This window comes from Nerophis lumbriciformis, linkage group LG16 (genome assembly GCF_033978685.3).
Source record: "Nerophis lumbriciformis linkage group LG16, RoL_Nlum_v2.1, whole genome shotgun sequence".
NCBI classification, from domain to species: Eukaryota; Metazoa; Chordata; class Actinopteri; order Syngnathiformes; family Syngnathidae; genus Nerophis; species Nerophis lumbriciformis.
The window spans coordinates 28,837,861-28,853,920 of record NC_084563.2 but is presented as its reverse complement, the minus strand read 5'-3'; the positions used below and the strand labels follow the sequence as shown (position 1 = coordinate 28,853,920).

At 43.3% G+C, this 16,060-nt stretch overlaps 1 protein-coding gene across 1 annotated transcript; it reads left to right on the top strand.

Moving 5' to 3' along the window:
- Positions 1 to 1,284: 1,284 nt before the first annotated feature.
- On the top strand, positions 1,285 to 15,315 carry LOC140679484 (uncharacterized). The gene is made up of 4 exons (XM_072914951.1): positions 1,285 to 1,623; positions 10,701 to 10,807; positions 11,141 to 11,287; positions 14,237 to 15,315. Exons 1-4 carry the CDS (start codon positions 1,285 to 1,287, stop codon positions 14,856 to 14,858), a joined length of 1,215 nt encoding a protein of 404 aa, XP_072771052.1. The 3' UTR covers positions 14,859 to 15,315.
- The last annotated feature ends 745 nt before the right edge of the window (positions 15,316 to 16,060 follow it).

The following is a 16,060-nucleotide window of genomic DNA, read 5'->3' as shown; positions in this document are numbered from 1 at the left end:
GGTATTAGGTGCAGATGTTCTGCTGCTCTATGCCAGTGTGCCATTGTCACTGGGTCTGAGATGCAAAGTCTGCACCGAGGGTTTTGTCTGATGTGGTTGACCTCGGCCTCTACAGTCCATCCATCCACCCATCTTCTTCCGCTTATCCGAGGTCGGGTCGCGGGGGCAGCAGCCTAAGCAGGGAAGCCCAGACTTCCCTCTCCCCAGCCACTTCGTCCAGATCCTCCCGGGGGATCCCGATGCGTTCCCAGGCCAGCCGGGATATATAGTCTTCCCAACGTGTCCTGGGTCTTCCCCGTGGCCTCCTACCGGTCGGACGTGCCCTAAACACCTCCCTAGGGAGGCGTTCGGGTGGTATCCTGACCAGATGCCCGAACCACCTCATCTGGCTCCTCTCGATGTGGAGGAGCAGCGGCTTTACTTTGAGTTCCCCCCGGATGACAGAGCTTCTCACCCTATCTCTAAGGGAGAGCCCTGCCACCCGGCGGAGGAAACTCATTTGGGCCGCTTGTACCCGTGATCTTGTCCTTTCGGTCATAACCCAAAGCTCATGACCATAGGTGAGGATGGGAACATAGACCGACCGCTAAATCGAGAGCTTTGCCTTCCGGCTCAGCTCCTTCTTCACCACAACGGATCGATACAGCGTCCACATTACTGAAGACGCCGCACCGATCCGCCTGTCCATCTCACCATCCACTCTTCCCTCACTCGTGAACAAGACTCCGAGGTACTTGAACTCCTCCACTTGGGGCAGGGTCTCCTCCCCAACCCGGAGATGGCACTCCACCCTTTTCCGGGCGAGAACCATGGACTCGGACTTGGAGGTGCTGATTCTCATCCCAGTCGCTTCACACTCGGCTGCGAACCGATCCAGTGAGAGCTGAAGATCCTGGCCAGATGAAGCCATCAGGACCACATCATCTGCAAAAAGCAGAGACCTAATCCTGCAGCCACCAAACCAGATACCCTCAACGCCTTGACTGCGCCTAGAAATTCTGTCCTCTACAGTATTGAGATTTTTTATTAGGAGGTAACTCTTACCTGTTGACAGTTTCAAATGTCTCTTCAGTCTTCGTTAGACCAAGAAAACATCATCGATACCATCTGGATGAAATGCTTCCATCTATCCATCCTTCTTACTTCTGCAGTCTCAGTAGGGAAGGAAATCCCAGACTTCCCAGTCTCCAGCTACCTCTCCCAGGCCAGCCGGGCATGCCCAGAACACCTCATCGGGGAGCCACTCGGATCGGATGCCTGAGCCACCTCGACGGACTCGTCTCGATGCGAAGAACCAGCGGCTGTACTATTGAGCTCCTCCCGGATAGCCAAGCTCCTCACCCAGACTCTCAGGTTGATCCCGGACATCGATATCATCTGGATGAAATGCTTCCATCCATCCATCCTTCTTACTTCTGCAGTCTCAGTAGGGAAGGAAATCCCAGACTTCCCAGTCTCCAGCTACCTCTCCCAGGCCAGCCGGGCATGCCCAGAACACCTCATCGGGGAGCCACTCGGATCGGATGCCTGAGCCACCTCGACGGACTCGTCTCGATGCGAAGAACCAGCGGCTGTACTATTGAGCTCCTCCCGGATAGCCAAGCTCCTCACCCAGACTCTCAGGTTGATCCCTGTGGAAGAACTTCCTTACTCTTCTAGTCACAACCCAGAGCATTGTGACCCCCGCCCAACCTTCACCACCGCTTGAATCCCTTAGGGTTGATGGACGGCTGGGCAGCGCTTAGATAGCATCAGCCTGCCACCGTAGCCCCCGCTCCCTCCCTTCTGTTGCAAGTCTTGTGAATTCTTTGTAACTTGTTTATGTGTGCTATGGCTATTGAGGTTTTTTCCCAATAGCCTCAGTCCGGACAAAATCTCCGCGATTAGACGAGGCCATGGATAAGTTACAACTTGTTCGCTTTATTTATAATTTCCACAGGGCACAACCAGACATCCACCATGCTAGTAACACTCCTGCACATGCTAGCGCTACCTCTCCTAAGTTGCCCACTCACCAGTCACTCACCCCACATACTTCATTCTTAAAGGACCACACACACACATACGCTACTCTCACGACAGCTGCTTTAAAACACGCCTCGCCAAATGTGGCGACTAGTATTAGCGCCTTGGCTTCAAACCTTGGTAAACATTTAAATGATGAACACTCAGATCTACACAAGGAGTTATAAAGAGTGACAGGTAATAATGTAGTTGTTACACCTGTCCTGCTGTTCGGTCCGGTGCAGACCGTAGTGGAGGAGCACAGGGCAGACTTTTCCTTCAGGGTCGACGCCATTTCGATGCCTTTTAATTTATATTTTAACCTTGTAAAATTGTTCTTTCATCAAGTCCAGGTGCGCAGATTGCAGATTGCCTCCAGCTGTGGAGGCGCGTGGCCGTGCGGGGGCGCCGCAGAGCCTCTAGGTCAGTGTTTTTCAATCACGAGTGCGCCGCGAGAAATTGTCTGGTGTGCCATGGGAAATCATGCAACTTCACCTAATTGGTGCCAAAAATATTTTTTGCAAATGAACAATTATAATCTGCAAATAATGTGCCGTTGCTTAGTGTCTGTGCTGTGTAAACCTCGGCAGGGTAATCACGTAATACTCCATGCCAGTAGGTGGCAGCAGGTGGTTAATTGCTTTGTAGAAGTCGGAATGTGTCGGGTGAGACGAGGATGGTTTGTTTTGATCCCAACATGCGGGAGGCAGCGTGCAGGTAAAAAGGTTAAATGCTTAAATTTAATGCTTAAACCAAAAATGAACAAAAAGGGAAAGACAAAGGAAAAGGCAATGGCTATGCAAAGAGAAAGTAAAACTGAACTGGCTAAAAAGCATACTTGCCAACCTTGAGACCTCCGATTTCGGGAGGTGGGAGGTGGGGGGCGGGGCGGGGGCGTGTTTGGGGTCAAGTATTTCATATATATATATATATATATATATATATATATAAAAGAAATACTTGATTTCAGTGTTCATTTATTTACACATATACACACACTTAACACTCATCCACTCATTGTTGAGTTAAGGGTTGAATTGTCCATCCTTGTTCTATTTGTCACTATTTTTCTAACCATGCTGAACACCCTCTCTGATGATGCATTGCTGTGTGGCACGCAAAAAGTGCTTTCATCAAATGCACTAGATGGCAGTATTGTACTGTTTAAGAGTGTCACAACATTGCTGTTTACGGCAGACAAACTGCTTTACGGTAGACAAAACGTGACTGCTGTTGTTGTGTGTTGTTGCCGCGCTGGGAGGACGTTAATGAAACTGCCTAACAATAAACCCACATAAGAAACCAAGAACTCGCCCTCGATCATTCTACAGTTATAACATGATTGGGCAGGTACGCTGATTATATAGTGTGCCTGAATTTCGGGAGATTTTCGGGAGAAAATTTGTCCCGGGAGGTTTTCGGGAGAGACGCTGAATTTCGGGAGTCTCCCGGAAAATCCGGGAGGGTTGGCAAGTATGCTACAAAGTAAACAGAAACAGAATGCTGGACGACAGCAAAAACTTACGGCGTCATGACATGACAATCAACAATGTCAGCACAAAGAAGGATAGCAACAACGTAAATAGCCTTGCTTGCTAACACAAAGCGCTCAAAGGAAGACATGAAACTGCTACAGGAGAACACCCACAAAACAGGAAGGGCCACCAAAATAAGAGCGCAAGACAAAAACTGAAGCACTACACACAGGAAAGCACTAACAAACTCAAAATAAGGCACGACGACCCGGTGGAGTTTCATTTTTTTACGTTTTCTGCGTGTGGTGTGCGTCCGGATTTCTTTTTAATGAAAAAAAAGTGCCTAGCATGAAAAAAGGTTGAAAAACTCTGCTGTCGGTGCTCCCGCTGTGGAAGGACAAGCAGATGCGAGTGCGCTGTAGCAATTTGTACAATTAGTTGACTCAACACAGCGTTACGCACCAAACTAAACATCTTGTGCTACTCCAAACAACTTTTGCTCTTGACTTTTTTTAGCTGCCCCGTAACTGCGTGAGCTCAACAACAAGACAATTATCAGACTTTAGCACATATTAATTGGTTCTGCGAGCGTGCATGGAGAGAAGCTATTTTGTGGGAAATGGCAAGTGCACTCATTCATTAACTTCCTTGCCAAGCACTTTTCAGTGATCAATAAGATCCTTTGGCATGACAACGGCCGAGGCAAAGGTGCTTGCAGTCGATAGGAACAACAATCCATCCATTCTGTGTGTCCTCGTTAGGGTCACGGGCGAGCGGGAACCTATCCCAGCTGATTTCAGACACAACAAGATCAGTTCATGCTTCTCACCTCTCCTTATTTCATTTGCATTTCACAAACTGTGAGGTCGGAGATGAGAGGGTGGTGGGGTGGATCGTGGTTGGGGGCGTGGTTTAGAGGGGAGGAGTATATTTACAGCTAGAATTCACCAAGTCAAGTATTTCACATACTGTATATATATATATATATATATATATATATATATATATATATATATATATATATATATATATATATATATATATATATATAAAATACTTGCCTTCACCAAGTCAAGTATTTCTTATATATATATATATATATATATATATATATATATATATATATATATAAGAAATACTTGACTTGGTGAAGGCAAGTATTTTATATATATATATATAGATGTATACAGTATGTGAAATACTTGACTTTCAGTGAATTCTAGCTATATATATATATATAATACAATATATATATATATATATATATATATATATATATATAAGAAATACTTGACTTGGTGAAGGCAAGTATTTTATATATATATATATATATATATATATATAGATGTATACAGTATGTGAAATACTTGACTTTCAGTGAATTCTAGCTATATATATATAATACAATATATATATATATATATATATATATATATATATATATACAGGTAAAAGCCAGTAAATTAGAATATTTTGAAAAACTTGATTTATTTCAGTAATTGCATTCAAAAGGTGTAACTTGTACATTATATTTATTCATTGCACACAGACTGATGCATTCAAATGTTTATTTCATTTAATTTTGATGATTTGAAGTGGCAACAAATGAAAATCCAAAATTCCGTGTGTCACAAAATTAGAATATTACTTAAGGCTAATACAAAAAAGGGATTTTTAGAAATGTTGGCCAACTGAAAAGTATGAAAATGAAAAATATGAGCATGTACAATACTCAATACTTGGTTGGAGCTCCTTTTGCCTCAATTACTGCGTTAATGCGGCGTGGCATGGAGTCGATGAGTTTCTGGCACTGCTCAGGTGTTATGAGAGCCCAGGTTGCTCTGATAGTGGCCTTCAACTCTTCTGCGTTTTTGGGTCTGGCATTCTGCATCTTCCTTTTCACAATACCCCACAAATTTTCTATGGGGCTAAGGTCAGGGGAGTTGGCGGGCCAATTTAGAACAGAAATACCATGGTCCGTAAACCAGGCACGGGTAGATTTTGCGCTGTGTGCAGGCGCCAAGTCCTGTTGGAACTTGAAATCTCCATCTCCATAGAGCAGGTCAGCAGCAGGAAGCATGAAGTGCTCTAAAACTTGCTGGTAGACGGCTGCGTTGACCCTGGATCTCAGGAAACAGAGTGGACCGACACCAGCAGATGACATGGCACCCCAAACCATCACCCAACCATGCAAATTTTGCATTTCCTTTGGAAATCGAGGTCCCAGAGTCTGGAGGAAGACAGGAGAGGCACAGGATCCACGTTGCCTGAAGTCTAGTGTAAAGTTTCCACCATCAGTGATGGTTTGGGGTGCCATGTCATCTGCTGGTGTCGGTCCACTCTGTTTCCTGAGATCCAGGGACAACGCAGCCGCCTACCAGCAAGTTTTAGAGCACTTCATGCTTCCTGCTGCTGACCTGCTCTATGGAGATGGAGATTTCAAGTTCCAACAGGACTTGGCGCCTGCACACAGCGCAAAATCTACCCGTGCCTGGTTTACGGACCATGGTATTTCTGTTCTAAATTGGCCCGCCAACTCCCCTGACCTTAGCCCCATAGAAAATCTGTGGGGTATTGTGAAAAGGAAGATGCAGAATGCCAGACCCAAAAACGCAGAAGAGTTGAAGGCCACTATCAGAGCAACCTGGGCTCTCATAACACCTGAGCAGTGCCAGAAACTCATCGACTCCATGCCACGCCGCATTAACGCAGTAATTGAGGCAAAAGGAGCTCCAACCAAGTATTGAGTATTGTACATGCTCATATTTTTCATTTTCATACTTTTCAGTTGGCCAACATTTCTAAAAATCCCTTTTTTGTATTAGCCTTAAGTAATATTCTAATTTTGTGACATACGGAATTTTGGATTTTCATTTGTTGCCACTTCAAATCATCAAAATTAAATGAAATAAACATTTGAATGCATCAGTCTGTGTGCAATGAATAAATATAATGTACAAGTTACACCTTTTGAATGCAATTACTGAAATAAATCAAGTTTTTCAAAATATTCTAATTTACTGGCTTTTACCTGTATATATATATATATATATATATATATATATAAGAAATACTTGACTTGGTGAAGGCAAGTATTTTATATATATATATATAGATGTATACAGTATGTGGAATACTTGACTTTCAGTGAATTCTAGCTATATATATATAATACAATATATATATATATAATAAATGATAAATGGGTTGTACTTGTATAGCGCTTTTCTACCTTCAAGGTACTCAAAGCGCTTTGACACTACTTCCACATTTACCCATTCACACACACATTCACACACTGATGGAGGGAGCTGCCATGCAAGGCGCTAACCAGCAGCCATCAGGAGCAAGGGTGAAGTGTCTTGCTCAGGACACAACGGACATGACGCGGTTGGTACTAGGTGGGGATTGAACCAGGGACCCTCGGGTCGCGCACGGCCACTCTTCCACTGCGCCACGCCGTCCCATATATATATATATATATATATATATATATATATATATATATATATATATATATATATATATATATATATATATATATAAGTTATACTTGACTTTCAGTGAATTCTAGCTATATAAATATATATATATATTGTACTATATATATATATATATATATATATATATATATATATATATATATATATATATATATATATATATATATATATATAGCTAGAATTCACTGAAAGTCAAGTATTTCTTATATATATATATGTATATATATATATATATATATATATATATATATATATATATATATATATATATATATATGAAATACTTGACTATATATACACACACATAACACTCATCTACTCATTGTTGAGTTAAGGGTTGAATTGTCCATCCTTGTTCTATTCTCTGTCACTATTTTTCTAACCATGCTGAACACCCTCTCTGATGATGCATTCCGCTTCGTCTCCTTGTTGTGTGCGCAGTTGTGCACTGCACTCTCTAAAAGCCCTAGATGTTATTGTCACATATGCATGTACAGTAGATGGCAGTATTGTCCTGTTTAAGAGTGTCACAACATTGCTGTTTACGGCAGACCAACTGCTTTACGGTAGACGAAAACGTGACTGCTGTTGTTGTGTGTTGTTGCCGCGCTGGGAGGACGTTAATGAAACTGCCTGACAATAAACCTGGAGGGGGCGTGGCCTCCAGCTCCGCCAGAATTTCGGGAGATTTTCGGGAGAAAATTTGTCCCGGGAGGTTTTCGGGAGAGGCGCTGAATTTCAGGAGTCTCCCGGAAAATCCGGGAGGGTTGGCAAGTATGCCACTTAGCAGCTATTGTGGTGAACCTGAATGGCACAGAAACTAGTCAGAGGAAAAGTGCAGTTTTTGGGGAGTTATCGACCCACCAAGCCACCTCACTCATGGTGCGTACAACAATAACAGAGAATTAACACCAAGGTTTCTCATTGTCATCCCATTGGGTTGAGTTTTTCCTTGCCCTGATGTGGGGTCTCAGCCCGGGATGTCGTTGTGGCTTGTGCAGCCCTTTGAGACACTCGTGATTTAGGGCTATATAAGTAAACATTGATTGATTGATCGAACGTAGTTTGACCTACTGCACCACACCACCATCAAAACATGCATACACCCAAAACTAAACTGCTATTCACACACTGCAATGCATGCTGGGTAAAGTGAAGTTGGTATGTTGTGTAATGTAATGTAAGTCCCGAAAAAGATCAAAAATCACACCCAGGTTAGAGTCCCACAAGTCCCGCCGCGTCCCAACAGAGTCCGGGGGTGCCTGACATGTCCAGAACCCACCCAGCAAAGTCGCACTGTGAGTGGGGGAAAAAGTTGGAAAAGTGGGCAAAAGTCCCGAAAAAGATCAAAAATCACACCCAGGTTCGAGTCCCACAAGTCCCGCCGCGTCCCACCAGAGTCCGGGGGTGCCTGACATGTCCAGAACCCACCCAGCAAAGTCGCACTGTGAGTGGGGGAAAAAGTTGGAAAAGTGGGCAAAAGTCTCGAAAATAATCAAAATGCACGTCAAGGAGCTGGTCTCCATTTTTGATCTTTTTCGGGACTTTTGCCCACTTTTCCAACTTTTTCCCCCACTCACAGTGCGACTTTGCTGGGTGGGTTCTGGACATGTCAGGCACCCCCGGACTTTGGTGGGACGCGGCGGGACTTGTGGGACTCGAACCTGGGTGTGATTTTTGATCTTTTTCGGGACTTTTGCCCACTTTTCCAACTTTTTCCCCCACTCACAGTGCGACTTTGCTGGGTGGGTTCTGGACATGTCAGGCACCCCCGGACTCTGGTGGGACGCGGCTGGGCTTGTGGGACTCGAACCTGGGTGTGATTTTTGATAATTTTCCGGACTTTTGCCCACTTTTCCATCTTTTTCCCCCACTCACAGTGCGACTTTGCTGGGTGGGTTCTGGACATGTCAGGCACCCCCGGACTCTGGTGGGACGCGGCGGGACTTGGGGGACTCTAACCTGGGTGTGATTTTTGATCTTTTTCGGGACTTTTGCCCACTTTTCCAACTTTTTCCCCCACTCACAGTGCGACTTTGCTGGGTGGGTTCTGGACATGTCAGGCACCCCCGGACTCTGGTGGGACGCGGCGGGACTTGTGGGACTCGAACCTGGGTGTGATTTTTGATAATTTTCCGGGCTTTTGCCCACTTTTCCATCTTTTTCCCCCACTCACAGTGCGACTTTGCTGGGTGGGTTCTGGACATGTCAGGCACCCCCGGACTCTGGTGGGACGCGGCGGGACTTGTGGGACTCTAACCTGGGTGTGATTTTTGATCTTTTTCGGGACTTTTGCCCACTTTTCCAACTTTTTCCCCCACTCACAGTGCGACTTTGCTGGGTGGGTTCTGGACATGTCAGGCACCCCCGGACTCTGGTGGGACGCGGCGGGACTTGTGGGACTCTAACCTGGGTGTGATTTTTGATCTTTTTCGGGACTTTTGCCCACGACAATTAGGTCTTTTGCCCACGACAATTAGGTCTTTTGCCCACTTTTGCACAACACCATATTACGATTACAACAGTAGTGAATATCCATTTACGGATGGTGGTAAGTGAAAGGGTCCCCCAGATAAGCTAGAACAGTGTTTTTCAAACTTTTTTGAGCCAAGGCACATTTTTTGCGTTGAAAAAATCCGGAGGCACACCACCAGCAGAAATCATAAACTCAGTTGACAGTTAAAAGTCATTGTTGCAATTGTTGGATATGACTTTAAAGCATAACCAAGCATGCATCAATATAGCTCTTGTCTCAAAGTAGGTGTACTGTCACCACCTGTCACATCATGCCATGACTTATTTTGAGTTTGTTGCTGTTTTCCTGTGTGTAGTGTTTTAGTTCTTGTCTTGCGCTCCTATTTTGGTGGCTTTTTCTCTTTTTTTGGTATTTTCCTGTAGCAGTTTCACATCTTCCTTTGAGCGATATTTCCCGCATCTACTTTGTTTTAGCAATCAAGAATATTTCAGTTGTTTTTTTTCTTCTTTGTGGGGACATTGTTGATTGTCATGTCATGTTTGGATGTACATTGTGGACGCCGTCTTTTCTCCACAGTAAGTTTTTGCTGTCGTCCAGCATTCTGTTTTTGTTTACTTTGTAGATAGTTCAGTTTTAGTTCAGTTCTGCATAGCCTTCCCTAAGCTTCAATGCCTTTTCTTAGGGGCACTCACCTTTTATTATTTTTGGTTTAAGCATAAGACACCTTTTTACCTCCATTTACAAAGCAATTGGCTACCTGCTGCCACCTACTGATATGGAAGAGTATTACACGGTTACTCTGCCGAGCTCTAGACAGCACCGACACTCAACAACAACAACACATCATTTGCAGACTATAATTACTGATTTGCAAAAAAAATGTTTTAACCCAAATATGTGAAACTAGATAATCTCCCACGGCACACCAGACTGTATCTCACGGCACACCAGTGTGCCGCGGCACAGTGGTTGAAAAACACTGAGCTAGAAGAAGCTTTTTGGCAGGTGGTCCAGAGGTCAGTATATGCATGGAATGATGAACGCGATATGACAAACACAAAATAGGAGCACAAAAGCAAGTATACACATACATACATACATACATACAACCACACACAACCCAACAGTAGTCTACCCCCAAGCCACATGTGACAATGCTAATCCTCTAAAGGAGCACTAGCCATTCACACGAGGCATTAGAGATAGGTGCTTAATAGCTATGATCTCACTTTCTTTTTGAAGTTGGAGAATGAATACAGCATCCTGAGGCTCTCATCAAGACGGTTCCAGATCTTTGGTTCCCTGCATTCAACACTTGGAGTCAGTAGACCATGTTTACCTGATATCAGGTCAAAGTTAGGAGTGATATGGGCATGCTGGGGACGATCGATAGAGCCTGAGATTCAGCCTGTGGATGACTTGATAAGTTAGACAAGCATTGTGATAAATATTGAACTCTTAAGAGATGATCATTATGGAATAGATGTGGAGTGGGGGCATTAAACTTGGATTCTAATTTGTGAAGGTAGGTAGGGAAGGTGTTACACCAGATGACATGACATTGGTTAAGATGTGGTTCAAAGAGAGTTTTGTATGGAGTAAGTAGAGCATAAAGAGGAAGATAATGATGAAAGTGAAAGAACAGGCCAACATATTGACATTTATTATATGTGACACTGAAGCATTCCCAGTGCCAGCTTGGACACGCCCGAAACACCTCGTTGGGGAGGTGTCCAGGAGGCATCCGACAGAACAGGATCAAACATTACAGGGAGACAGAACAGGATCGCTGACGGGTCTGACAACTTTCGGCGCCCCTTACAGAAAAGGTGAGAAACACTGGGGAGGGGTGGGAAAAACAAAAATTCAGTCCAAGCCTGGGCCCCTGGAGAGGGGGTCCAGACTGAGGCCAAGGGGGAAAACAACCCTCAAAGCCATAGCACACATAAGTGTGTGTGTAAGAGGGAAACATCAAAGAAAACAAAGGCATACTTGCCAACCTTGAGACCTCCGATTTCGGGAGGTGGGGGGGTGGGGGTGAGGGGGCGTGGTCGGGGGTGGGACTGGGGCGTGGTCGTGGGCGGGGTCGTGGTTAAGAGGGGAGGTGTATATTGACAGCTAGAATTCACCAAGTCAAGTATTTCATATATATATATATATATATATATATATATATATATATATATATATATATATATATATGTATATATATATATATATATATATATATATATACATACATACATACATACAATACATACATTTATATATATATATATATATATATATATATATATATATATATATATATATATATATAGATACATATACATATATATACAATCATATGCATACACATGCATACATACACATACATACATATATATATATATATATATATGTATATATATATATATATATATATATATATATATATATACATCCTGAAAATATGCAAACAAAACTGTGTTTAGATAATTGATACTTCAAACTTGCATAAATAAATATTAAGGAATATAACATAACTTGGCTTCTGAGAGCTTCAAAATGTAATGAATAAAATGCTAAAGTTGTTGATAAACAAGCAATTATTTTAATAATTAAATATGGTCATTATAAATGAATTATTATGATCATTTAAAATTAACTATTTCATATATGTTTATTTTAATGTATGATTCTATGGCTGGATGTAATAAGGAGTCAGAAAAAATACAAATAAAAACAAAATTAATTTTGATGTTTTTAGCAAAATATAGTAAAAATATATTTAGTTTTTTTTGTAATTAATAAATATATTTATTTTTAGGTAAGATAAACATAATAATATAATTTATCTCTAGTCTGGATGATTTAGTTCTTGTCACCCTGTTGTCCTCCTGTCATAAAAAAAAAAGGCTGTCCTCACTCAGGGCCGCATGGAGCTGGAGGGGGCGTGGCCTCCAGCTCCAGCTGAAAATCGGGAGATTTTCGGGAGAATATTTGTCCCGGTAGGTTTTCGGGTGAGGCGCTGAATTTCGGGTGTCTCCCGGAAAATTCGGGAGGGTTGGCAAGTATGCACAAAGGACGTTAGAAAATTAAAAGAGCAAAGCTGATGCAACCAGCCACTTCTACATACAGCTACAAAAGTAAAAACAAACAAAAAAAACATATACATTGTGGTGACCTCTGCGGTGTTCCATGCCATCGTCTGCTGGGGTGGGGGGAAGCATGGCCAGAGACAGGAGCAGACCCAACAAAGCAACCAAAAGATCGTTGTAATCCCGCACAGACTACAAATCTCCGGGTCATTACTACAGTCAAATCTCTGCGGCAAGAGACAACATGGTGTGCATGTGCGTAGTCCCTGCTCTTGCATAAGTAGCGAGAGGCGCCAAGAGGAGGTTTGTCCCACAGTGAATCATTCAGGCTAAACACCATCCAAGACGTTGGACGTTGGAAATGTGTGAACTCTCAAAGGGCTTTGTGATGGTCTGTTAATTGATGGCCCAATTAGAGAAGAAAGGTATGCTCCAGGAAAGACGAGTGGGCTGAGGAGCAGAGAAGTTGCTGCAGGCTGGAAGGACCAAATGTGGGCCAAAGACTTCTAAAGAGGCTTCCCAGTCGGCCACCGGGAGCTGACGTCTCGTTCCAGCCCTGACTCGGGGCGCCAGAGTACCAAGACGACAGTGTGAGGCGCAAAGTCTGCCTGCTCATTGGTCCGTAGAAATGCGCTCACCTCGCTGGAGATGAGTCATTTTCGCAGGCGTTAATTAAGCCGATGGCTGAATCAAAAGTTGGGAGAATGAGAGCAGCTGTCTGCACATTTCCATTTCACACGCCCCACGTGGGAGAGAGGGAGGAAGGGCAGAGGAGGCAGCCTAGGAAGGAGATAAAGGAGGGATTTCCATAAGGAAGGAGACGGGAAGTGGACTTGAATGTTTCAAAGAGCGGGAGGAAAGTGTGCGGAGAGAAGATGAGGAGGTCTACACCATTCATCAAACACCGTGTGATAACATTGAGGTTTTTTCTCCGCCGTCACCGCCATTTGAGTGATATGCCATTCAGAACTGTTTCTTCGTCCTTTGCTTCAGACGGAGAGAAGGAGGTCTCACTCTGTGCATCGACCTCAGCACCCGAGCACCTTCAGTTCACAGTAAAATGAACTGAACACAGTGAGCCCTCTTTTCACTCTTTTACAATCTTTGCCTCGGTGGGCGGACAGGAAGACCCGGCAGCTTTACACACTCAGGAAGGCCTTGGGACTGATTACGAAGCCAAATGTTGTGGGGATAGTTCTGCTTCAAACAGGATGGGCAATATGAGCCCATCAACACGGACGGACGAGCGAGAATGCCGTGATCACGTGACGCCAACGAACAAAAAGACAAATGTCCAACTTTAAGATGTTCAATATTTATTTAAGTTAAATTTATGCTTACAGAAATTAGTATTTTTGTTTATTTATTTAGGATTACAATACAATGGTAAACAATTCTACAGTAATGACATCTAATTTTTCTTTTAATTTGTTACTTGCATTATTATGATATATTATGATGACATTAGGAACACGGTGTGGTTTTTACAGATCCAAGTCTGCATAAAGACAAATATATATTTTTTAATAAATTATTGCATATTGTTCTAACGTGTTGATTGGAAGTCTAAAAGTAACATTCACTCCTAACGTTGTTAGAATAATTATGTGTAAGTTATCACACAACTCTTATGCTTAAAGGCTGTTGCTATAGTTATTATCAATTGTGCTGAAGTTGTACTTTTATATCTGTGCAAAGGGACAACTTGTCGTCTCGTATCAGTGTCTCGTATCTCAACACCAGCAAGACCAGAGAGATCATCGTCGACTTCAGGAGGAGCAGCACCGACCCTGCCCCCCTCTACATCAACGGCGAGCGTGTAGAGAGGGTCCACACCTTCAGGTACCTTGGAGTCCACATCTCTAATGACTTCTCCTGGACAGTCAACACCACATCAATCATCAAGAAGGCTCAGCAGCGGCTACACTTCCTTAGAGTCCTCGGGAAGTACAACCTGAAGCCTGACCTGCTGCTGACCTTCTACCGCTCGTCCATCGAGAGCCTGCTGACCTACTGTATTACGGTATGGTATGGCAGCTGCACTGCAGCAGACAGGGAGAGGCTGCAAAGAGTGGTCAAGACGGCTCAGAAGATCATCGGCCGCCCTCTCCCCTCTCTGACGGACATCTACACCTCCCGCTGCCTCAACAGAGCCAGTGCCATCATCAAAGACAGCACCCACCCTGGCTCTGACCTGTTCCACCTGCTGCCCTCTGGGAAGCGCTACAGGTGCATTAAAACCAAAACAAACAGGCTAAAGAATAGCTTCTTCCCCAGGGCCATAACCATCCTGAACGGACTGCCCCATTGTCCCTCATAACTGCCTTCTCTTCGGTGCAATAACCCATTCCACCAACCACCCTGTTTTTGTTTTGTTTTTTCATGTATATATTCATTTCACACCATATTCATTGCACTTCTACATTTTTTAAATGTTTATATATTTGCACATTGTTTTTCTAGCATGCACACATCGCACTGTATGGAATGGCCTCAATCTCGTTACCTTGCGTAATGACAATAAAGCTGATTCTGATTCTGATTCTTGTGTCCAGACCCGGCCTGCTGACTGCCAAGGGTGAACATCGAGAGCCTTGACGCAGACAAAGCAGAGACAGGGCGATATCACGAGTGTCAGCACATTTCCATTTCATGAATAATCATATATTGTGTCTAACTGGGGCTGCTGAAATGACCCCCCTTCCTTCAGAAGCAGCCTCAGTGATGTAACCAGGGACCTCCCAAATAAATAGAGGAGCACGTGGGACTGTACCTTAGAATGTAGGTTGGAACTGTAACTGAGTGTACAGCCCAATACGTCTCTCCTCATTGAGCAAAATTGAACTCTGTCTCTGCATGATTCCTTGCTTCTTGTCTGTTTAATAGATGTCATCAGTGTTTGCACCTGGCAAATGTTCACCCTAATGTATTTTTATGTATAAAATATACAATTGAAAAAACTTTAATTTTAGTTTATTCTTTCTCCAAAGCATGCAGGCCTTCTGGAGAGAGATTAGTGGGATGCCATCTTCTTTCCCTTCTCTAATACACATTTCAGCCATTAAAATGAGACTTTTACTGCATATCAAGATGACTGAATGTGTTGATCATTGACTCCACTGCAGAGCAGTAAACCAGATGAGAAACATTAAAAACTACAATTTTTCTGCTGTGGAGTTTAGAATAAAAAGCATTTCACCCACTTTCTGTGATGCAAAGAGACTATTTTGCAACACAAAACGTTCAACAAGAGCTTATATCACCATTAGTGGAACATGGAAGCTTTTTATCTTTCACATTTACTAATTACACTGAATACAAATGTGACTTGTCACTCAGGCTGTCTCTCACACACACACACACACACACACACACACACACACACACACACACACACACACACACACACACACACACACACACACACACGCAGTCCCGGAGAAGCAACTAAGAATGAATATCCATGTTGTTGTTATGATAGAACATTTCTATTCAACTGGCGGCTCGCTAGTTGTTTTTAAT

Excerpts from the sequence above, each read along its gene's own strand:
- LOC140679484 (XM_072914951.1), top strand. The coding sequence starts at position 1,285 with ATGCGAAGAACCAGCGGCTGTACTATTGAGCTCCTCCCGGATAGCCAA. Across the intron at positions 10,808-11,140 it reads CCATGTTTACCTGATATCAG|CATTCCCAGTGCCAGCTTGG; the intron begins GTCAAAGTTAGG and ends GTGACACTGAAG. Across the intron at positions 11,288-14,236 it reads CGGCGCCCCTTACAGAAAAG|GGACAACTTGTCGTCTCGTA; the intron begins GTGAGAAACACT and ends ATCTGTGCAAAG.